At 40.2% G+C, this 25,574-nt stretch overlaps 1 protein-coding gene across 13 annotated transcripts in view; it reads right to left on the bottom strand.

Annotated features, from left to right (window-relative positions):
• The window catches only part of PHKA2 (phosphorylase kinase regulatory subunit alpha 2), a 72,472-nt gene that overhangs the window by 43,107 nt on the left and 3,791 nt on the right, over positions 1 to 25,574 (bottom strand). For 9 of the 13 annotated variants that reach the window (XM_048862208.2, XM_048862226.2, XM_048862275.2 and 6 more), the window contains exons 3-16: positions 24,985 to 25,068; positions 19,406 to 19,564; positions 17,046 to 17,093; positions 16,148 to 16,316; positions 14,105 to 14,187; positions 12,714 to 12,794; positions 10,543 to 10,641; positions 10,077 to 10,223; positions 9,804 to 9,857; positions 9,076 to 9,198; positions 4,734 to 4,829; positions 3,041 to 3,148; positions 1,811 to 1,889; positions 37 to 171 (exon numbers count right to left, since the gene is read on the bottom strand). In XM_048862208.2, coding sequence (XP_048718165.1) covers positions 37 to 171; positions 1,811 to 1,889; positions 3,041 to 3,148; positions 4,734 to 4,829; positions 9,076 to 9,198; positions 9,804 to 9,857; positions 10,077 to 10,223; positions 10,543 to 10,641; positions 12,714 to 12,794; positions 14,105 to 14,187; positions 16,148 to 16,316; positions 17,046 to 17,093; positions 19,406 to 19,564; positions 24,985 to 25,068 — 1,465 coding nt within the window. The remainder of the gene's footprint in view (positions 1 to 36; positions 172 to 1,810; positions 1,890 to 3,040; positions 3,149 to 4,733; positions 4,830 to 9,075; positions 9,199 to 9,803; positions 9,858 to 10,076; positions 10,224 to 10,542; positions 10,642 to 12,713; positions 12,795 to 14,104; positions 14,188 to 16,147; positions 16,317 to 17,045; positions 17,094 to 19,405; positions 19,565 to 24,984; positions 25,069 to 25,574) is intronic. The other 4 variants (XM_048862285.2, XM_048862268.2, XM_075131719.1 and 1 more) reach the window with 1 other exon arrangement.

Here is a 25,574-nt window from a genome sequence, read left to right on the forward strand (position 1 = left end):
AACCACCACCATACACGTCTAAATTCCAGCACCTACCAAGCTTGGCATAAAGGTGACTCAGGATACGTGCCGGCTGCACTCGGATTGGATAGATGTCTGCAATGCTCTGAACACTGATTCCATGGTGTCTCAAGAGTTCCTTAATTTCATTTGATTCTGCCAAGACAGTTACTGTAGAACAGAAAAGAATAGCTGAATTATTTTAACCAGAATCATTCTCCTTTATTCTGACATCACTCATCATAGCTATTTACCCACAATGTGGGTGTCTAAAAATGCTGAAGGCCTGAGTCTTTCTTGATTTGCCAACCCCAGTTATACCACTGGGGGTGCAAGAATGTGCAGAACAGCATCTGGCATTTTATTTCCCCAGATTTCTCAGCTTCCCTCCTCCCCAGAAGATGTCACTGTAAGACACTGTAGTAAGCCAATTTATCTGTGTCAGTGCGATACAGAGGCTATGAACGCTATTTATTATTTCTATAGATCAGAGCCCTGTTGTGATAGGTGCTGTACAATTACAGAGGAAGACCCTACCCCAAGGAATTTACAATCTAAGGCCCTGATATTGCAAAATGCTCTGCGTGGGGTTTTGCCAATATGGGTCAGTTTGCTGGGTCGGGATCTAACAATCTAGCACAGACTTGCTAGTTAATACTATTGCATTCATGAATATTGACAAAAAGTGAATTTGAAATTTGCAACCATGAATATCTGTACTGGAAGTGAACACTATAAAGTTTCCTCTAAAGGAATAGAAACAGTCCCAGAAGGAGATACCATCACCAGTAAGAGAACACTCCTCCCCTAAGGTGTCAGTTTGGATGTGCATGCAGGATCTGTGCAACAATCCCATAGATAGCTCTGTGGTATTTGCCGAGATAAACTGGACAGATGGCAGCTAGTGTCACAACTGGCTGGGAGGAAGGAGGGTTGAAGGCTGCTCCTGACAATCCAGGCTCCTGACTGTTTCTCAAGGGCTGCACAGATGGGCAGTGGAAGAGCTTTTATCCCTGATCATCATCACACTGCTGCCAGGTATCTGCTACATTCTCCTAATTTCACCTTTCTGGCTGCTACTCCCACTGAGGAAAGGAGCAGGTTCCTGGCAGTGGTACTGGGGATGCTCAGGAGATAAAGTCTCTGTCCGTGCCTCTCTTGGACATACTTAAGTAGTGGCTGTAAGCCTGGCCTGTCAGCAGCAGCAGCCTGCCTGCCTTCTACTAGCTAGTTCATCCACAACCTCCAATAAGTGACTGGGTTTGGGGATTCCCCCATTAGGAAGTCATTAGGATGGTCCTGAGCTCTCCTGCCCCCACCACACTTGGTTCCTTGGGGGAAACGCACAGAGCTTCACATATGTCACAGTGACTGGCATGCTGTCTTCTCAGCTTCCTGTCAGATCTGCCCTCGTCATCATCCCAGAGCATGCCCAGACCTGCCTTTTCCCCAGGAAGTGGATGCAGGGGCTGGGAATCTGGCAAATTCAATCTTAAATTGTTAACGAAAGAGCTTTAAAAACAGTAATAAATTGCAGTAAGCGCCTCCACATGAAAAAAGCAAGCATGATAAAAAAAACCACTCTCTCAGTTTCTCTGTCTCAGATATCATTCACCAGGGTATCCACATGCCATGCACTAATTAAGAAACATTGAGTATGCCCAGCATAGTGACCTGCCCCTCCTCCTTCACTTCTCTAGTCGGAGCTTTTTTATTTATTTATTTTTAATTCTGCCTTTCTTTCTTGAGGGGGTATAACCACCTTCAGCCCATTTTTTTGCCACAATGAATCAAAAATGAAATCACTCACTTTGCACCACCACATCAGGTTTAAAAGCAGTTGAAAATCTCCTATTTAAGGGATCAATTTCTCCAGGAGCTAGAAACCCCTGTGATAAAACAGGAAGAAAAAAAAAGAACCCAAGTAAGATGCCTTTAACATTCAGTCCAGTTATAGGGAATCCTCATGCTAATCGTCAAACTTCCACAAATGTAACATAAAATATCTGTCCCCTATTTTACTCTGCAGTATTTTCAGTAAAAGCTTTAGTTCTAATTTTAAAAAAAATACTGCGGGAAAGGTGTTTATTGTCAGGACTGAAGTCAATCCATGTGCCCATCTTTCACATGATAGAGTGGGAGCACCTGCACATTACTTGGTTGCTTCTGTCATTTTTTGACACCAGAAAGTTAACCCTTTACTGAGTCAGTCATTATTGGGCTCAGTCAAGGACTAATACGGCGTGAATCTCAGAAGACTGGAGGTTCAGTACAGTTTGGATAAGCACTTGAAACGCCTATGTAAACCTATGGAAGGATCTCTCCTGCCTCACGCACTCCAGAGTAGTGTCTAGCTCCTTCCTTGTGACCAACCCCTTTCCTATGATCCCTCTCAAGCTCTTGACTTTCCTCATATCTCTAAGACTGGTGGCAGAGCCCAGCAACAGCTGAGGCCAGTCCGCTGTTTGGTCCTGCTGCCTGGCCCTTTCCACTTTCACAGCAGTTTGGGAGCCTGCCCATTAGTCTAAGCCCAGAATGCCTTGCAATGTTCTCTGCCAAGGAAAACCAAGAGTGCACAATGTGTGTAGTTCACAAGAAGCATGCATACATGGAGACTACACAATGGTTTAACCGACACACTCTTTGTATCCACTGGAGAAACCCAGATAACAAATCTCTTGCTCCACAAGTTGAAAATTTCCTTACAATGATGAAATTTCACGTAGCATATAAAAACAAGATATGCTTGGGTTTTCAAAGATACCCTTTTGCTTTGCTCTAAGAAAACATAAGGTAAGATATGGACTGAAATGAAGTTAGCTGTAGGTCAACGCGAACAAACACTTTCAAACTAATTTAAGTTGGATAGAGAAACTGACAGAAACACCACTTCTAGCGACTCACAGATATGATTCTGCCACAAAATATACTGCATCCAGTTGACACTGAATGAGAGCAGGCTGGACTGGGCAGTACTCAGAATTCAGTGCACCTCAACATGAACTGAAACATTAACTCGCTGGTTTTACAGATAAATTACCTCTGCTAATAGGGAACTGAGGATGTACAAAGACTGGCCCCACAGATGAGGCAACTTTCCACCTGGGACACGATCCACTGAGTGAGGATTTTCATACTCCTCATCCACCTGCCAACAAACATAAGCAAGAGATGAGCCCTACCTGGTTATAAGAGATATTACAAATCATATGTTTCAAAATACTTTGTGCTGTTAAGGATCTGGACCTTTCAGATTTTTAACTTGCCACCATTAGTGATGATGTATTGGTCCCTCCCACCCTGCTTCCATCTCTTAGATTGCACACCGACCTTTGTACAGTGCCTAACCCAGCAGAGCCCCCAGCCTGACCAGGACTTTCTGGCATGAATAAAACATGGAAGTGTAAATGATTATATTATATTCCTCTCACTCCTATTGTTTCCTTCCCCTCGAAGGCTGTGAATCAATTTTGGGTCTCCTTTCTGATCCCCTGCCAGGTAACCCTTGTATACTATTGATGCAGGCCCACCTTATCTTCCTGGAATGAAAGCTGCACATGTACCCTCAAAGTACACACTATCCTACCATTACCGTGTTTGTAACAATGGTTCACAAGGAAAGAAATGGGGAATTCTGTTAATAAAAAAAGGCCATTAATTTATTTGCACAGTAATATAATGATGACCTGATGAGAGAGAGAAAGAGAGGGAAGGGGGAAATACTAGAGAATTTTATTATACAAGAGGCTTTGTAAGACGTGATCTGACACAAAAGAGGTTAGGCAAAGCCCACCCTACTTACTTTTTGAAATCCCTACCAGATTTACACTGTTTCCAACTGAAGGCCACAAGAGAGGTTCAGTGCTATGGTTGCACATAGCAGGCAGGGAGGTACATCTACACTCTTATTTAGCATCAGATTTGTAGAGAAGACTGGAGATGTCAACACTCCATCTTTAAATATTCTGGTTTGCACTGGATTTAATGTCCCTAGTCAGTGAGGACTGGTAAATTTTGGAATGGGAGGGAGAGGCTGGCCTAGCAGGAAGGTATTTGAGAGGTTAGTAGCTCAAACTGGCAAAGGGCTCCAGCTGGCTGGCTGGCTTTGTTGATCAAGAAGTGGATCAGGTGGATCCCTAACTTCAAAGATAACAAAATCTGATTTATCTTGGATTTATCTCGGACATTCAGGTTTTGAAAAAACACACAGATGATAAACACAATATAAGAGGCAGGGCAGAGTTACTTTACATCTTCTCAGGGGATCTGTTCTCATTTCAACGTAGACACATTTCTCACTTTTATTCCCTTGCAATGGCAAAAAAACCAAAACTAAACTAAAAACAACAACATTGCAAAACAGTTGTCCTTGTTTTTTTTCTGTAGACAAATTTCTAATCTGGAATTTTTTTGACTAGCTCCAATACGTCCACATGCACTCAGATAAAAACGGACTCCATCATATTTTTGTGCCTCTTTCATAACTGTCATATCAGACACCTAGTCATTTGGAAACAAGAAAATTTACCAGAGTCTTATCAATGGGAGCTGTGAGATCTTTTTTAATTGAAAAAGTCAAAGCTACTGCACAATCATTTTAGTTAAGTACAGGAAGTGACAAAGGCATTTCTCATACTGCAAACCTATACTTAACTACAGGAAATGATCGTGCTGATACTTATTTTGATATCTGCACTTTGAAAGCTACAAGAGCTGCTGCATTGCCACAATACCTTGTCTGGAGGGACAACATACAACTCTGGCACCAGAAGAATTCCATTCTTTTCTCTAATAATTATTCCCTCCAGGGCCTCTCTGTACTCTTGAACCTGGAAACAAAAACAAAAAAACGGTAGAGAAAGCTCATATTGCCTTAAAAAGAGAGAGAAGCTAATGTTATGCAGCATGAAAAGAATATTATACAATGCTGAAATCTTAGAACTAGCTAATAAATCTGCTATAATTAATTCTAGGCCTGACTCAAGACAGTGCAGCAGTGAAGAGATCATAATGTGTTGCCAAATGCAAGACCTGGATTCAAATTGTAGACTCAGTTTCTAGATCGGTGAGCAAAAAATCCTTATTTTAAAAATAATAATAGTTCAGCGTTAGCATACATTCTCAATCTGGGAGTGGGGGGGAGAGGGGGAGGCAGGGGGAGAATCACCTCTAAAAAAATCAAGACTTTGCTCCCTTTCTTTACAGCTTATATGGGAACAGAGGTCCTTATATGGGAACATGGTTCACAATATGGAAAATTTTGTGGACCACTAAGGAAGAAATTGTATTTTTAGATTCTCTTTCAATAGGCCAATACAAATTGCCATTCTAAAAAGCATGCCGTGACCTCTTATGTACAAAGAATAACCATTGTTACTTGTTTTAAATATGCAGCTGGAATGACAAAATGGTTAGGCACTTGTTTCTGATTTTGAGCCATCTCTCTCCTGTGTGCCCAAAGCATTCATTTGATTCATTCTCCTCCATTCTTCATTTAGATTCAGGGAATCTATTTTGCCTTTCAGACATCTTCCAATCTCAGCTGTATCAGATTTTGCGAGATTTTATGATCCAAAATGCATTTGATCTGAGATTTTATTCACTAGTTTTGTTGAACTTCCCATTTTAAATTAATTATGTGTCCCCATTAGGTTGTGGGGAAGAGAGAACAAAAGGAGCTTTTTCACTGGTTTATTGACTGGCTTTTTCTTTCAAAAATAAGTACAACAAAATTGTACGTTTACATTGTACAGCTTTTGACTTTCTCAGAATCCTCTGGCGAGATTCATAACTGGAATCAGAATCAGAGTAGAACCCATCTAAAATTCTACAATTTCTGGGGGATAAAAAGACTATAAAAATTAAATAAAAACACAAGAAAAAATAGTTTTGAAAGTAGGGGAAAGCTTTCTTTAAAGATATGCAAATTAATAGGGCTCTGGTAACACAGGTATTGATCTACTGGATAAGGCCAGCGATCCATTACTCTAGTGTCTTCCTGCCAAGACTGGCCAACATCAGAAGACACCACAAGAAACCCCGTAACGGATAATTACACAATAACCTACCGGTTGGTTGCTTCTTGACCACAAGAAGTTAGTGGTTGGCTTATGTCCTGAAGCATAAGGGTTTATATCCCTAATAAATTGCTATTCTCTTGGTATTCAAATGCGTCTAGTCCTACTTTGAATCCTATTAAGCTTTTAGCCTCACTGATTGCATTTTTAAATAAGTTTATGGGATAATGGCCTAAAACTGGATGGATTGATATGAGCAGCAAGTAAAGCCAGTGCCTTGCTGGGTACTTCAAGTTGCTGGAGTCTGCTCTAGACACAATGTGCAGAAAATAAAAATAAATAAGTTTGTTTAACAAACCTGTACATTTATGAATTTATGCTGTAGTTTTCCTTGGCTTTGTTTTTGTTTTGTTCCCCCGCTCCCTTCCAGGTTCTCTGACATAAGCTATTGAGTTTGAATTAGTAAACATGAATGAAACTTGCTGCATATTCATGCTTGTCTATTTTCATAGTGGTTGTTTGTTTATGGACTGTAGTATAGACTGAGCATTCATATACATTCATTAATTTATTCTCATTACATCTCAGTGACATAGAGAAGCATAATTATTCCAGTTATACAAATGAGGAATGGAGGCAGAAAGATCAAGGGCCATTATCTAAAACCCTTTGACATCAATAGAGAATGACTCCTAATGACTTAAATGGGCTTTGGAGCAGGTTATACAAAGAAATCTATGGCACAGCTAGGAAAATGTAGTTCTGTTTCTGAGTCCTCATCCAGTGCTTTAACCAGAAGACTATCTTGCAATAGGATGGTGACTGCTGGGTGGGGTAGGGAAATGGGTTTTCCCTGCCTTTTTCCATGAAGAAAGCAGCACAAGCACGGCAGCTGTGGAAAGGGGTAAACATTTTCACTAATGTTGAAGTCCACATCGAAGTGTGGAATTAATATTTCCAATTTCATGGAATATCTTCTTCTAGAGCCACCAACTACCATTTTTTTCTGATTTATCTAGTATTCAACATCATATAGACATAAATCAATGTCATTTTTTAGAGTAAAAACTCTTAACTTCAGGCTAGATACCTCAGAAACTTCTGAAACACCTGGGAATCCATTCAACTGGGTTATTATAGCAAGTATTGTTACAGTAACTATTATAGCTGCTTATCGCTGTGGTATACCAAACTTCTAAAAGTCTATCTACATTGCAGGTGGGATCACCTCCCAGTCCGAGTAAAAACTGATTTGTGCTTGTGGGCTCAAGCTGGCTCACTAAAAATAGCAGCGTGCATACAGTGGCTCGGGCTGCAACTAAGGCTCTCAAAAGCCCACCCGATCCCTTAGGCTAGCCCACTGCTGTTTTTGGTGCACCAGTTTGAACCCTGCGAGCATGAGTCTGTCTGTCTGGGCTGACATGGAGCAGGTCCGGGGGAGGCTTAATAGTCGACCCCAGTAGACACCACATGTACCACGACTCAGGGACCAGTGCTGAATGAGCTTCAGCTGCTAGGCTCTGTAGCTGCTGATAATCACAAAAGTCCAGATTCACAAAGGTATTTAGGCTCTAAGAGGCTAAGTGGCTGCAAGGCTGGCAAAAAAAAAAAAAAAAAAGGAAAAGATGCAAATACTATAGGTACAGTTAGTTAGTTAGTTATACTATAGGTATAGTTAGTTGGGGATTGGTCCTGCTTTGAGCAGGGGGTTGGACTAGATGACCTCCTGAGGTCCCTTCCAACCCTGATATTCTATGATATCTTGCAGCAATAAATTCCACAGGTTAATTTTGCATTTCCTCTCAAGAAGCTGTGCTCGTGTTTTTCTATTGTACTATGGCCATCTAGGTGTTTCATAATTCTCTCTCTAGCTATTCTTTCATTCCATTTATGTACAAGGTACTGAAATGAGGCTTGCTGGTCGGTGATTCCCGGCATCACCCCTAGTGCCCTTTTTTAATGGGAGTACAACATTTGGCCCCCTTTCAGCCGCCTGTACACTATGTGATTTTAATCATACTTGTGTTAGTTCCTCAGCCTCTTAATTCTTGAGTTTCTTCAAAACTCTTGCATTGGTACCATCTGGTTTGGGTGACTTGTTGCTATATAGTTTAAATAAAAAGAAAAGGAGTACTTGTGGCACCTTAGAGACTAACCAATTTATTTGAGCATGAGCTTTCGTGAGCTACAGCTCACTTCATCGGATGCATACCGTGGAAACTGCTATTACCAGCAGGACAGTGGGGTGGGAGGAGGTATTGTTTCATATTCTCTGTGTGTATATAAAGTCTGCTGCAGTTTCCACGGTATGCATCCGATGAAGTGAGCTGTAGCTCACGAAAGCTCATGCTCAAATAAATTGGTTAGTCTCTAAGGTGCCACAAGTACTCCTTTTCTTTTTGCGAATACAGACTAACACGGCTGTTACTCTGAAACCTATAGTTTAAATAGTTTCCCACAGCACCTCCTTGAAATGATGATCATTATAAGGCTGGCAACTTTGCACTCCTGGAGAGGGAGTGCTTGAATCAACAATGAAAGATAATTAACCTACTCATTCCATCAGCAGAAGAGAAGCTCTTCAAGGGGGCCAGTCCCAAGGCTCAACAGACTGGGTTTGCAGGTGCCACGCACAGCACTGGGGGGAAACGGTCAGGCTGCTGGGAGCTCACTCTGACAGGGAAGGGGGGTATCAGGTGTGGATGGTGAATCCATGCTATGCAGATCCACTTGACATTGCCCCTAGAAACTAGCTCCCCGGGTTTTTGTGACCCTGAGAAAGCCGCAGAATGGCTCCATTGCCGCCTCACTGCCCATGGTGGGGGGAGAAGAGTCCTTCCTCTGGCCTCCCGCAGCGCCTCCCAGTACATCTCGTCAGGCATTGTGAAAGGTATTTCCCTAAAACAGCCAACACTGGGATCTAGTTGGGAAAGTAGTCCAGGGGGATTTACTCAGAAACGAGGGAAAATAACGGACAGTGCAAACAAGCAGAGTAACAGCCATACTGCTGACTGCTTTTCCATTCCAGCCTAACTCAAGCAGTTTGCTCCTTCCTTACCTGAATTTTGTCCCCATTGAACACTCCATCAATTAGGAAGTAGGTCCAGAATACTGGCCACTCACACTCTATATTCTCGAACAGTTTGAGCTCAGCAGGATCATAGTGTAACCTGTTTGGATCCTAAAAATCAAATCATATTCATTTAATATTCTATACATGATATGAACAGATGTGTGTCACACATAAACCCTCTAAAGCCAAAGGAAATACAGGATAAAGCCACACACCTACATTTATCACCTTTTCTTCTCACATATATGTACCCACACGTACTCAACCAAACCCCTATGCAATCCCAGAAACCTAGATCTTATCAAGATCACCTTTGCTCTGCCCACTGTTTGATGACTGTGTGCATGGGGAATTAATCTTTATACCCTATTGGTTGTGATTTTGAGTGTGCTATTATGTCCCCTTAGGAACCATAACCAGTTATAAAAAATGTGTTTGATTTTGATATTAGAATGGCGAATTATGTTTTCCTGTTGTTAATAACTGTTTTTCCATTATCTAATCTCCTTTGGCCAAGGTTCATTATAAGTGTGGATATGTTGCTATTTGGATTGTATAACACTCTGTACTCTTCCTGATGATGCAGAATCTTAGTTATGATACAGGCTATCACTTTATGTAGCACAAAATAAACAAAACAGGCATGAAATTTTGACAAATTTGGGTTAAAAAAAATCTTCAAAATGTCTACTGAAAATCTGCAGAAATAGGACCTCTCTTGGTGTTTTGTATCCATCTCGAAGGAAGCGAGAGCAGCCATAACGTCCCTGTGGAAAAAAAAATAACATTCCTGAAAACGTTGACATTGCACAATAGAAATTCTTTGTTATTTTACATTACTTCAGGGAGGGGAGAGCTACCTCTTCCTCCTACTCACACCCATTGTGCCCTGCAATCTTTCACCTAACTGGCAGGAGAAGACAACTCAATGTATTACCTCCTCTCCCCTCAAGCAAACAGACCAAGAAAAAAAAGAGAACTCTTACTTGCAATTTGGTGAGGATTTCACTTTTGGTTGCATTAACAACGTTCACATCCTCCACTGCAAAAGCTGGGTAAGAAATAATGGACAACAGTCCTGCATCAATCTCCTTTGACGTGGATGCCCTTGGCAACATGGAGTATAGAATAGACTGAGCAAAATACAAACACAGAACAAAATATGTAAAACAATCAGCCTCATTCAAGGGATTATGTCAGATGCAAAAAGAGCGCATAATCAGCGTTCAAAACAGCTGGGAATTTATTGAATGAGAACTATTTAAATGGGAATGGTCAAAGTTAGTCATTGGTGGCATGTAACCTACTCTACATAGGATACACAATGTATTGTGTGAAACTGTATGCTGAAGTTCTGGTTTCGCTTAGTCAACATTTTCTACAAACAAGGTGCTTGTCACTGGCTCGTTTGTGCTCCCTTACAGCAAAGGAACCCCGAAGGCTGCTCTTTACCTGGCAATGTTCAACTTCATCAGGAAGGACGTGAATCACGGACTTGCTCCCCCCATGGGCTCCAAAAAGGTCTAGTTCATCAATTGCTTCCAGTGCAGCCTTCAGAAACACAGACACATATCAATCCAGATTTGTGCACTTCCCACCTGATCCAATGCCCATTGAAGACAACAGAAAAATGCCAATGGACTTCACTGACTTGTGGACTCTTACACACTTGATAAGAAAGCATGGGAATTTCTGACCTCACTCTTTTAGAAAAGAGAGAGTCATATTTATGTATTTAGATTTAAGCAAACATAAGATGACTCCCCGCACTTTCCACCTGTTAAAAATGCAATGCATAACAATCAATCCATCTCTATTGAATCAAGAAAATATTGCCAATCTCCCCATTTCTCAAATTCCCAAAGAATCCTATGCCCCACCACTCCTGAAGTGCCCATTCAAAAATAAGGGCTTTACAGCATGCCTCAAGGTCAACTGACTGAGGCTATTTCAGTTCAAAGGAGGATTATCATACCCTTCTAGTTCAGCTTTTACAGTCTTAAGAAGGTACAGGGGAGAGCAGGAATATTTCCAATGAGGTGGGCTCCTGTGAGGGAGCTGCAGAAGCATCTGTAACTCTGCTGGGGCGGGGATCTTGGACCTGTAACAGGGATGGGACAAAGAAACAGCTGGTGCCTGGAGCTCAGGAGCCAGGCAGGCAGAGCTGTACTTCCCACAGAGCTCTCTCCTGGAGTTGGTGTCAATGGAGTTACACAAGAGGTGAATGTGTCTCCTTGTCTGTTTTCACCCTAGGTATTCACTGCAGTGCAAATTGATTTCAGACACAAGCAGCATACAAGTAGAGAACACAACCCTTTCTGTCTTGTTCTTTCTGGAGACACGGAGACACAAAATCCTGCAAAGCTAATATCAGGAGTGTTATTGCCAAGCTCTGAAACTATAAATAGCCTCTCTCTACTGGTCTGCTGTACAGAGCAGGAGATCAGTGTTTGATGACAAGAATTTCCTGTAGGGGAATTTACAGTTGGACCCAGGGGAGACTTAAAGGCGAGCAAGCATGTACAAAGCCCATCAAGATCCATGCTGCACTGCTGCCATGGGAACAGTTGTCCTCCACTTCACATTTCCTTTCCTTACCTCTTGTATTTGTAGTGAAAGAGAGTATATGTATTGAACGAAGAAAACCAAATTTCCTTTTGTGTAGCAGCGGGTTGCTTTGCTTCCCCACGCATGCAAACACTTATGTTTTGTTCAGTATTACAGAAGATTGCTCAGCTAAAAGCAAACATGCATTTTTCCGCCTGCAGTGCGTCAGCAGCCAGATAGCTCACTCCCAGCAGGGATACACAGCACAGTGCTCGCTCCAGTACTGACAGCGGCCAGTACAGATTTTTCATAGGAAGGCACAAGACAACTATGGAGCAAACTTAATCCTACTTCCATCAACATTTGGTTGGTCTACAGCAAGAGCATGCAGAATTCTCCCTTTTACTATCTAATGTGTCTGCAGATGTCTCAGCATCCTTATAAATCCTTTTTTTGATCTCTACTTATAGGGCTCCTTATAATCCATTTTGGAAACCTACTAGGCTCTTGGCCTCAAGTTACTTGGTGGCAGTGAGTTCCACAGATTAATTAGGCACTGTGTAAAAAAGTGGATTCTCAGTTTTAAGTTTGTTGCCTTTCAATTTCACTGAATGTCTCTTTGTCCTTACTTTGTGAGACAGAGGCATGCACAATGCCTGACTTATACCTCTATTATTCATTTCCTCTCCAAACATTTTTTTTTATTTAACTCCTTAACCAAGCATTCTGTTACTTATCCAGAATTTCCTTCACACCTGAGAGCACCATGGAAGCAGCATACTTAATATCAAGAGAGAGCAAGCACTTTATGCTAGTGCATCTAGCTAGATCTCTGAAAGATTCTTAGCCCCCTCCAAAAAGAGACATAGCTAGGCTTCAGAGATGAAAACTAAGGCCGCAAAAGGACTAAAATGACATTGAGATTTATGTGCAATCTCCACTAAAATACATATTCCGATGTAATCAACTAGCAACCACAAGGTCAGATGAACCGAGACAGTGAGGCAAACAAACATGTTAGAGAGTCACCGTTCTAATTCTACATATGAAGAACAAACCAGTAAAAATATTCTCACCTTGGCCATGCCTACAGAGCTTGCATTCAGTTCAGGGATGCCCTGATTGGTTTTATCACCACGTTCCCATATTCCATAGTCCTGAAACAAAAAGAAGGAAAAACAGACGACGTAAAAAAATCACAACCCAACAACACCGTTGGAAGGACCTGTTTATTTATGGAGTTAGGACCTGATCCTGCAAAGGCTTACTCATGATTAATTTTGAATTCAATGGGACCTCAGTGGTTCTCAAACTTTTGTACTGGTGACCCCTTTCAAACAGCAAGCCTCTGAGTGCGACCCCCCTTATAAATTAAAAACCACTTTTTTATATATTTTTAACACTATTATAAATGCTGGATGCAAAGAGTGGTTTTGGGTGGAGGCTGACAGCTCACGACCCCGCATATAATAATCTCACGACCCCCTGAGTGGTCCCGACCCCCAGTTTGAGAACCCCTGTCTTACATGCTTAAAGTAAATCTCATGCAAGTAAATCTCAGCAGGATTGGGGCCTTAGTCATGTACTAGTTTCCTGATAGATGAGGAATGTCAAGGCAAAGAAGGCAACTCCCACCCCATATACCTTCTCCCAATCCCTTCACATCACTACTCTCTCCTTAAAAACAATTTGGCAATTTTTTTCTTTTTTTCACAAAAGAATGATTTTTTTTAAATGAAAATTGGGACAATAAGTACCAAGAAACAAAACCAAATCTTACTTCACATTATGATATGATACAGAAATCTCTACTTTCAGAGAACAGTGACCAGGGACCCCCATTGGTTGCCATGGTGCTGCTCACCAAGAAAAGTGCTATTCCAGAATGGCCAATCAGGCTCATTAGGAATTCAAAAGTGTATCGGAGAACACAGTTTGGCCCATTAACTTGCACTTCCTTCAAGGCCAGTCTGGGTATTTTTGTGCTTGTATATTTCTCTTTTAAACAATACGGTAGGTTAAATGGTTTATCAAAGCAAATTCAGATATCATCTCAGACATGCAGTTCTTTCTAATGAGGTAATTTCGCTCATGTGCACTGTGTGAGATCAAGACTTCAGAGCCTTTCTTAACTCTAGCAAGTTCAGGCTATATATGTGGTAAATGAAACTTTTAAATGACTGAACTGGGGTTGAAGTTCTTCTGAAAGAACCTATCCTTAAACTTTAATCATTTAAGGTCCCCACTTTGGCTTGTTTTCCTGCATATTCAGAGCAGCAAGTTCCAAGCAATGGGAATGCTGTTTGAATTACTGTATAAATCAGCTATGAAATCTTATAATCAAATTTGCTGCTTCAGCCCCACCCTTCAGGCGGAATACATTCCTTCCCGGCAGAGAAATAAGAAATTCTGTTCAGTCAGTTCCTAGGAAGTACTCAAATTGTTTATATATAAACTAAATACTTACAGCGACTTTATAGGCAGCTTCTATGTAAAAAACAAGATTCTGTATAAAGGCAACTTCATCAAGGGTGAATACAATATGCAATCCTAATTAAAAACAGAACAAAAAATTACATTCCTACATAAAAATTGAAATGTTTGACAGAAAAGAAGTTCGAAATTTTCATTTTATTCACTAGCAACCAATGCCTGCTGAAATCAGTGGAAAGATCCCTATAATATCTGCAGTTGAGATAGCACTTTAAAGGCCACTAATACATGTTGTTTCAAAGAGTCATCAAAATATTAAACTCTCCGGGCCACATTCACACACAGGGTGAGTGCCGGAAGGGTTGACACCCACTTTTGCCGGGGAAGACCGTTGCAAGGGACCCTGAGGATAGAAGGTATCAGAGGACCACGTGGTGGGTGGCATCTGTAAAACATTCAAACAACATGGTGCCAGTGAGCAGGGAACCATGGCCAGGACAGCTGGCATTCATTTCATTTAGGACGCACCCCGCCCATGTACCTATTCGCTATACCAATACTGACTTGGACTCTAAATACGTTCTATGGGTGGCAGACCCGAGATCATTTATTCACTGACACTTTAAAAACTCCCACATCCTAATCTGGGTCTATGCTGGTTATGTGCTATATATGTATCTTGTGACTGATAATATGTAATCTCTCATAACTCAAGACTGACCCCAGATGTACAGTACCTTCCTTCTTAACTTGCGTAAACTTGATTTTAAACATTAGCTTTAATAAAAGTTTTTAACTCTGATCAGGCTCCCGGCTGATCCAAAACGTAGCCCATCTAAGCTCTCGGTAGGGCAGCAGTGGAACTAACACCTATCCTTCACAAGCTCAATGGACTTATATGATTCAGGATACGCTTTGTGCTTTGCACCTCCATGAGCCAGCTTTTCTGAAACTGCCCTTCAAGTGAATGTTTTCTTAATAAACATCTGATCCAACTGATCCAGATCTCTATTCACAGAGACATTACGTCCCTATAAGTGCACAAAGAACTTTTAAATGTAGTACTCCCTGCTCACATATTCTATCTACCATATTTTATTCCATCCCAGGAATATGAAATATTTTCCTGCCAGTTATCAAGGAGCCATATGTTTGGCACCAAAAGGAAATAGATATGCTGTTACAGCTCACTGTACCAGCCCCTCTTCACCTCTAAAATATTACGCATGGCGGGAGAGGGGGTAGCTAGGAGGAAGGCAGCCATTGGAGGCAAGTTTTCGTTTTTGAAACAACTCCATACAGAGTGATAGCTCATCTGCTTTCCTACCGGCACTGTACCCTCAAGACTCAGACTGGCTGGGAATCCTGCTCTCAGTAACCAGACTTGAGGCTCACTGTTGATTGCTTTAAATCACGGCCTTATTTTTTCTGGCGTTTTGCCATAGGTCATTTAAATATTTAGCTAGGGACAATGTTTAAGCAATAACTGCTTTCACTGCACAGCTAGGTAAATGATGCAACTGCCATCTCTTTTATGGAAGATACTCCTCTGCAAATCCTCTCTGGTAATGCACTTAAAGGAAAGTGCTGATATTTGCGAGTGCTCCTATGAAGAAAAAAGCAACATGAGGTTCACAAGCAAAAGTAGAGCCAGGGAAACCCATTCAAACCATTATGCAGAGTATTATGCACAAAACCCAAGAGGCAGACCTGATTTCTATTTATACTTAAAAGAACTTGAGATAAAATAGGGACAGTGCTCCCATTGTACGTAGAGAAGTGGAGAAACCCCTCTGGTCAATCAGTAGCAATGCTAACGTAAACCCAAAGGTAGTCACATCCTGTCCTCTTGTATTTGAAAGAGGGGGCAACCAGAACATAGTTATGGAGTTCTGATAAAAAAGGGCTGCTTCTCCCAAATATATATTTTGGTGATTTTTTTAGTATACTCCATTTTGTAGAAGAAAGGCAGATTTCCACACTATTAAATTGTGTTGTTCTGATGGAAGATAACTACAATGTTTAACTTAACAAAAAATCTGCACCAATGATCACGGCTAAAACATCTTCTGCTTACCTGATGCAGTCATCTGTGCCAGGAAGAGCAAGAAAAGGGAAGTTGCATCTACTTGTAGATGTCCCCACTGGTCATCCCCTACTACTGTGGAACAAGTGGCTGAGTTATACTTGGCATGCAAGCAGTCCTTTGTAGTCTGTGTGTATTTGAACTTCTCTACTTTATCCACCTAAAAAGAACACCCAGGATTTTAAAGTCAAAAAACTTTGCAAGAGGTTTTTCAGCCAAGAACATACATGCTCCAAGAATAGGAAATAATATGTTGGTGCTCTGACTTTTGTTATCTTATTCTTATATGCTCCAATTCAGCGAAGCACTTAAGAATGTGCTTAAGTGCCTTGCTGAGTTGAGGCCTTAGTTACAGCTGTGCAATTTATTTGCCCAGATATAAATGCAATTTGTCATAGGTGTGACCAGTCATAAAAGTATAACAGAGCAGAGTTTTGCTCATAGCAATTGCACAGGTTAAAATACTTTTATTACACCCATATTTGTACACACAGAAATCAATCCACTGAAGTCTCAGATAAAAGAAAAGAAATATCTGCTCTGAAATGAAATGCTTTGTAAATATAACAAGCACTTGTCCACAGATATGCATGGTATAAATGTATTTCCCCATATGCAATACACTTATATGAGCGGTGATTTAAATTTTAATTAAAGATGTATTGCCATTTGTTTCAAATCTGTGAGACGAAGGGAGGTGCCAAAGGGATGCATTCTTTATCATACAAAAAGGACTCCAGAGAACCACTAGTCTTGGGAATTTCAATCACTCCTTCAATCTGGGATACCATATTCTCATAATTAATCTCGCCCTTTCATGCACAAATTGACTTTAAAGCACCAGATCTGACCTTGCAACTGAGTAAATACTCCTGGGTTATTAGATTACCTGTCTCATCATACATTGCAAAAGTCCCCGCATCAGTTTCACAACATTCTGTAAGAATAAAACAGAATAATTAAATCTAAAAATCACCAGTCTGCTTACCTGTATTAGACAGTATTTAACAACAAGGCTCAGGGTCTCTACTACTGGCCTGCCATGCGTGTGAACATGAACATCCTGAAATGCTTTTAAAGAAATACATTTCTGTGTGTTTTCTTTTCCAGATTTTTGCCTTGAATGTGCTTTTTGGGAAAGCTGATACACGGTCACTTGAAAAAATATGGTATTCTCATCTCACTGTTAAATGTATAAGAGTGTATTTGGTGTTTAAACGTCGTGAAAACTAGTGGGATATTACTTGCATTGTTTTCATGTATCTGTATCCCGTTATAATGTAATAGCAAACATTTACATCGTGCACACCCCTGCAACTAAATAACCCATCAAAGGAGAAAGACACCTTGTGGGATGCAAGTGAAGAACTTAAACAGAAAAGTGCTAATTTCAAAGCAAATGGTCATTGTCTGCGATGATCGGAGGTCAAAGACTCAAAATGCATTCCTCTATCTCCCCATCATGAAAGGAAAAGCCCACATGGGTAGTGACACTATCAGCTTGTTTTTTGTGAGAAGAAGCTATAAGTATGGACTCAAGGAAAGATCTTGAATCTCTGGACTGTTTAGACTCTTACAGGGAAGCAGATCCAAAGCAGAGATCCTCAGAGACAATATGGGTACCCTGAAAAGGCTTTTGAGAAACTGGCAGTTTATTATATCACTGCCACCATTTGGAATTACAAACTGTGATTCACCTGTGCATAGATTTTACCTGCTCTAACCTCTCAATAACTCTCATTTCCTTTTCTTAGCTAATAAACCTTTAGTTAGTTTACTATAGAATTGGCTGCCAGCATTGTCTTTGGTGCAAGATCTAGAGTACTAACTGATCTGGGGTAAGTGACTGGTCTCTTGGGAAGCAACCTAAACGTGGTGTGATTTTTGGTGTAAGTATCCATTTTATCACAAAGTCCAGTTTGTCTGGGCGGCAAGATAGGCTGGAGAGTCTTAAGGAACGGTCTGTGACTCCATGGTAAGACTGTTATAGTGATCCAGGAGTTCACACTGCTTGGTGAAATTTAATTACAGAATACACCACCAGTTTGGGGTGTCTGACAGTCTGCCCTGAGGTAGGCACTCTCAGTTGTGAGCCACCCCAGACAGCGTGACAATAGGATTTTCCCCTAAATCCAGTAATTAAGCACATCTTTGTACTCGAAACAAGAATATTTGGAAAAGTTATGCAATGCCCTCAGAAGACAAGGAGGCAATACACATTATTGAGTCTGGGCTATTTCTCCCATAGTAGGTTTCCAAGGTAACCATGGGTTGGTGATTAAAGTCAAGCACTAAATTCACCCAGTGCCTTCAAAATTGCAAGACGACACTGCAGAAACGCCCACTGGACTAACGTATCCTCCCAACTACATGGAGTGGGAGAATCAACCTTATGGCTCTTCTCCTAACCTCATGCTGCTCCTCTCCCTCACTGTCCCTTCATAGCTAGTCTTGCTCTGCCAGCCATCTGTACTCTCCATCCCTCCCTACCCCCACGCATTGCTCCTATTAAGCCACCCTTCTTGCCATCCCCTTACCTCAACCCTCCCCATATGAATAATAATAAATAATAAAATCATTAATACTACAATTTTAATACAATAGAACTAACAGCACATGTGCCAATTATCACTCTCATGGCTTTTCTTGTACACTCTCTCCTCCTCCTCCACCCCTGCATGGCCACCCTGATGTTTTTCCCTCTTAGGCGCTGATCTTGCAAACGCTTATGCGCGTGGCTTCTGACTTTAATGGGACTGCTTAGAGTTACCCATGTGGGTGTTTGGAGGACTGGGACCTTAGATTATAAATTGTTTAGAGAGAAAGGATGGTCCAGTGGCTAGGGTGCTAGCCTGGGACCTGGGAGACCAAGGTTCAATTTCCTGCTGCACCACAGACTTCCCATGTGAACTTGGGCAAGTCCCTTAGTCTCTCTGTGCCTTAGTTCCCTATCCGTACAATGGGGATAACAGCACTTCCCTATCCCACAGGGATGTTGGGGGGACAAACACATTAGAGATTGTGAGATCTCAGACACTGTTGTAACATGGGCTAGATAGGTACCCAAGAAAAACAGATGGAAAGTGTCAGCACCAGCCCAGACTCTATGTGTCTGGAAACCCTTGTATATCCTGGGCACAACAGCAATATAAACAATAAATACAGCATAAAATAAAATCACCATCACATGAAAGAAAAGCTGAGAGACAATAAAAAAATACATTTACTACATGTAATATTTAGACATACCTGCTCAAGTTCATAGGCTTTTGCCTTATCCTCATCCCGGTCTGCATTCTTCCGATAAGCCATTCCCAGACCCCACACAGCCAGAATGCTGTAGACATTATCCCGGACCCAAGCATCCTTTTGCTCCGTGCTGGCCGAAAGCAGTCCAGTAACTGGATTCTAATCAGAAAGAAAAGAAAACCAGAACAGCACACACTGTTCACCTGAAAAGTTATCTTATTTAACTACAGCAGCACTTTCCATATCAATTGATGATGTAAGAAACACAGGACCACATAAGACTTCATACACTTACCTGCACTTAGACAATTCATAAATTCACAGTGAGATACAACCTTGATCTTCCCACCAGACTCCCAAAACCTGAGGTAAAGGAGAATCTCCTTTGACTGCTAGTAGCATAGAGGCTATGACATACAGTTGAGCAGTTCTCATCCCACCCAAGAGCATATGATTCACCTACTGACCTAGCAATATTCAGAACAAATAAAAAGAGAAGGTTCCCAGCTCAAAGAGCTTATCATGTATTTAGTGCCTGAGCCTGCACCATTGATGTCTGTGGTGCAGAACCAAGCCCCAGTGAGAGGAACAAACAGGGGTTTAGGCTGGCGTGCAGAAAGACAAGGGTTACAAATAACAGAATTACACACGGACTCATTATTGGCATATGTTGGTTCAGTTAAATGTTTAGAACACCTTATTTTCTGGGAAGAGGTAGTTTTGCAGAGGAGGAAACGTCACCTGTCTTCTCGTATGCTTTTTAGGAGGGATTTGAATGAAGACACGGGTGGCAGCCAGGTAAACATTACTGGTATATAATCAGTATTCTCATTTATTACTAGAGGAAAGTAGCATTCAGTGGCCTAAATCAGGGATCAGTGCCACACAGCCTACTCATATAGCACACACTGTATAAACATCTACATTGTAGAGACGGTCTCTGTCCCAAAGAGGTTATAGTTCAAATAACAGAGATTGGATGAGTGCAGAATAATCTCTCTGATGCTAGCTTTATGAATGGAACATTCCATATGTCACGTAAATACCCAAACGGGGATTAACTGCTCAAAGACATTTCCAAATGGGAAAAAAGGAAAAGCAGAAGAAAAACAGGAAAAAAAGAAAAAGTGATTCAGCAGAAGCCACCTGCAGTCTAAGCTAATTAGACTAGGAAGAAGGATGAGCCTAAAAGGCAAATCTCATATTTCTAGCTATTTTGCCCAGTCTTTTTTTGTTCATCCCTCACTTGCCATACAAAGAAAGTCTACGTAGCTGTAATTCTAGCCCTGCAGAGATTGCACTCCAAGCCCCCTAGCAGCTACATTCTGGGCCTGGTGCCAGTTGTGCAATGGAAAATTCTAAACAGCACTAAGATTGTTCCTCCAAAAATGTCAACGTTCACACAAGACACTGGGAGACTCAACCACCACCAGGGACTTACCTGCTTTCAAAGTTTTAAAAGGTGCTGAATTAAGAAAACATACAACAAGATCTAGAGGCAATCCCTTCTCCCCCTCTACATTAGAATCAGAGGGACTTAACTTTTCAGTCAAGTCCCGAATATCTAGGTTAAGTCCACTCTGGACTTTAATGGACATTGGATCAGGCCTTTTGTGAAACTTCATGAACAAAGGTAATTCTGTAGCATCATGGTACTATCAATTCACAGGAAGAAACATTAACTGACTAATATTTTTAAAAGTTTGCTTCATAAAATGCCTACTCTTAAAAATTAGGATTTTTTTCTCAGTTCCTCCTGCTAGTATACAAAGAGTCCACCCCTGCAAGATACTGAGTGTGAACTATGAGGTACTGGGTATGCTCAACTCCCATGGATATCAAAAGAATGTCCGGGCACCATGTAGCATTAGGCCCACCATGTGATTATAAAATTTAATTTAGTTTGTAGGATGAGGGCCTCCCAATGAGATCTGCATGAGCAGATCCATATGCCAAGGAACCCCACTGAAGTCAATGGGGTTCTGCAAGGACAGAAGGCTCTGTTACAGAGATCTGATTGCCAAACTGAGGCCTTAAATTGTTACTTAATTGTGTGTGCTGTGTCTCTTTCTATTTAATATATTTGCATTTCACTACATCTATTTGTCTGGAAACAAGAATCTGCTAAAAAGACCAGATTCCGATCTCACTTTCATTGGTGTAAAAATCGAGTAATTTCATTGACCACACTGGAGCTACTACAGAATTAAATTGAGATAACAGAGATCAGAGTTTCACTCAGAGCATAGTTTAGCAAACACATAGACTTATATAACCTGTTCTTTGATCTAGCAGAGTACTGATATTAAAGTCAGACCGTCACTAAACTCCAGCTGGGTTTGATTGTATGAAGTTGACTGTAATGTATTTTTGTGACCACTTCTGAATATCTTATTTTTATCAGCTGGCATTTAATGATTTCTATTTTAGCCACATATTCTTTTCTCCTTAAATACCCCATGTAATATTTTTTTTTCATAAAATGGATATTGACATTGGATAAAACACAAAAAATACAAAAAATACCAACCTAAATCGATGGGTGAAATAAAATAGTTAAGTCATTATTCTTCTGTACACTGGGCTATAGAGGGTATAAATAATATAGTGCAATACTCTTTAAATAAAAGCTGTTATAGAAATAAAATAATTGTATCAGAAGAATAATGATATTGCAGGTGGAGGAAACATACTGAACATTTTCCCCACTGTATTTTCCTCAACATTAATTAACATATGATCATAGCTACACCTTCTCCACCATATTAACTCCAATTAAGGACTTAAATCTAATCTATCCACCTGCATTTCTAAAGCACCTATCACGGAGATGTCTATACACTGCAAGGCAGGGTGGATACAAATCAATTATTTAAATTTTTTTTTCAAAAAAATCAGTTTTATTTAAATCGGATTTTTTTGATAAAATGCTTTTTGAGGAAAAAACCTATCTAAAGATAGTTTTAATTAAGATATATCTTTGAGCTATAACATCTCATCCTGGAATAGGGATTATAAATTCTAATTCTATAGTATGAGATAACATATTCATGTAATGTTTAAGAAAAGTTTTGTAAATGAGTTCTAATAGTTCATGGACTAGGGACCCAATCTTATGGGATTCCAGGAGCTTCTGTATTGATTACTTAGGTTAATCCTTCTATCTACCCATTGGGACTCAGTGCTCAGTCTAGAAGATACCATCAGAGATGCTTAGTTTTGCAGTTCTCAAACTGTGGATTTGTGTCTCCAGAGATAACATGCTTGTTAACAGCAAAAATGTTTTTAAATAAACAAATAAATAAATAAATAAATAGAGGTGAGAAATAACAGACCTCAACTCTATTGTCCCTCTGCAAATTTGCGCACAGATTCAATCTCTTACCTCTCTCTAAAAGTGCAAAGTTTCAAAAAGTTCAATGAATCAAAGATTGCTGGGGGCAGAACAGATCTGGACAAGGAGAAGAAGTCTGGAGATAAATGTGAAATGGGAGGAACAGGCAGTTTAACAGTTTCACTTTTGTTTCGAGCAGCATATTCCAGAAGTCTTGAGGTATTTTTGTGTGTAGCCTTCATTGATTTGAGATCTACCATATCATTCTCTCACTAGAAGGAAAAACCTATAATGGCAACAGGCCATAAAACAGACCCAGTTTGGGAATATTTTAATGAAGTTCCTCTACCTGTGGGTAAGACAGGAATGCGCGCAAAATGCAAACAGTGCAAGAAAGAAATGCAAAGCCTGATTGTTCGAATGAAACATCATCACGAGAAGTGTTCCTTCTCAGGAGGAAGCTGCACTGAAGATGATGAAAGGAACATGTCTGAACATGCAGGATCTTCAGGTTGGTAAACTTTTTTATTTCATACCTCTTTCTTAAGCACTGCCTGTATTCCCTATGGACTATGCTTGAATTCACATGTTTGAGCAAAAAAATATAGTTGTTACTCTATGGTACTATCATTTTAGCTGCAGTTGTGATAAAAATAAATAGCTGAAATAGGCAGATCTTCCTTTTACAATTTCACCTTTAAAGTAGTACTGAATGTCAGCGAATGCAATGAGTAATACTAAATGAGCAGTATGGTAATGGTAATTAAATAACTGCATTGATTTATTTTGTTTAGGAGAATCCATCCTCAACATACAGGATTCTGAAGACTATCCACTTTCAAGAACACCATCATTTTCTATAGTTTCAGAGTTATCTGCCAATGATAGCATTTCAGTCACATCATGTCACATAGCCACAGTATATCACCTGTAGCAAAGAGAAAAAAAACCCTCCATAATCCAGAAACAACCATAGATAAATTTGGGATAAGAACCAGCGGATTACAAAAAGAGGTAACTGGTGGAAAAACTGCCTCGTTTGTTTATGCAATAAACTCTCCTTTCCAGATGACTGAGAACCCATACTTCATTAACATGGTTCAGTGATTAAGACCAGGATACAGTCCACCCAACAGAGCAGATTTCACAGGCAAATTGCTGGATAAAGTGTATGAAAGAGAAATTGAGCAGTGTGCAAAAGGTCTAGAGAGTGAAATTGTTAACCTGAGTCTTGATGGGTGGAGCAATGTCCATAATGATTCTGTTGTATGTGCTTGTGTGACAGCAGAAGAAGGGAATGTCTTCAATACAGAAACAACTGATACATCAGAAAATGCACACACAGCAGAATACTTACAAGAAGTAGAAGTAAAAGCTATAACAAACTGTGAAAAATAATTCAAATGTCTAGTATGCAGCTTAGTCACAGACAATGCTGCAAATGTATCCAAGATGAGAAGAAAATTAGAAGAGAGTCCCAAGCTAATAATGTATGGTTGCAGTGCTCATTTGATGCACCTCCTAGCTAAAAACTTCAGTGTTCCAGAAATAAAGGCTAATGTTGTTGAAATTGTAAAATACTTCCGTAATAACCACTTTGCAGTAGCTGCTCTGAAAAAAGTGTGAGGAACCAAGATAACTCTCCCACAAGATGTGAGACTGAACTCAGTAGTGGACTGGTTTGAGCACTATATCAAGAACTGGCCTAATCTGATGACAGTTTGTGAACAAAATCGTGAAAAAACAGATGGCACTGTCACAGCCAAAGTTCTCAACATTGGGCTTGAGAGAAATGTTGAACACATGCTGAGTACCCTGAAGCCTATTTCTGTAGCCTGGAACAAAATGCAGGGATATACTTGTTTTATTGCTGATGCTGTTGGAATTTGGAAGGAACTGAGTGAGATCTTAAAAAGAGAAATATACAATGACAGAATTAAATCACAAGCATTAAAAAAAGGAATGGGACAAGCACTATCTCCAGCTCATTGTCTTGCAAATATTCTCAATACTTGGTAACAGGGTCAAACCTTAACTGCTGAAGAAGAGGAGTTGGCTATGGCATGGACATCCAGCAATCATCCCTCCATAATGCCAACTATAATAAACTTCAGAGCTAAGGGTGAACCATTCAAGAAATATATGTTTTCTTATGATGTTTTAAAGAAAGTCACACCAGTGAACTGGTGAAAGTCACTTAAGCACTTGGATTCCGAGATTGTTGAAGTGATAATCTCACTTTTACCTGCAGTACCTTCTTCTGCCGGTGTAGAAAGAATATTTTCTTCCTTTGGACTAATTCATTCCGAATTGAGAAATCGTTTGGGACCTGAAAAAGCAGGAAAGCTGGTTTTTCTTTTCCAGATTATGAACAAACAGGAAAATGAAGGTGAAGACAACTGAGCTAGCTGCAGAAGCCAATATTTTAAGTTTCTCATGTTGACCTGGCTGATATAGTCAATTTAATTTTTTTTTAATATTTGATTTAATTATTTTAGTTAAAAACAATTTTAACAAAAACAAATCTGATTTTAAAAAATGTGAATGTTTAACTAAATTCAAATATTCATATGCTTGTTTTGTTAAAATATTATATGTTTGCTGTTGAAGAAAAAAAAATCCAGAATACATAACGTTATTTTAGTTAAATAAAATAATTTAAATGTCCATCTGGTGATGTTCTCCTCCTAATACAGCATGGAAAGAAAATCCTCCAAATATTAATGATTATTAACCTGTTAAATTGGAGATAGTTCACCTCCCAATGACTTCATAAATATCTGCTTCAATTACCTTTGGTAAATGAAATAAGCAAGCAATCATTCATTTTCTGAT

The sequence above is a fragment of the Caretta caretta genome, chromosome 1 (assembly GCF_965140235.1).
Source record: "Caretta caretta isolate rCarCar2 chromosome 1, rCarCar1.hap1, whole genome shotgun sequence".
In the NCBI taxonomy this organism is placed as follows: Eukaryota; Metazoa; Chordata; order Testudines; family Cheloniidae; genus Caretta; species Caretta caretta.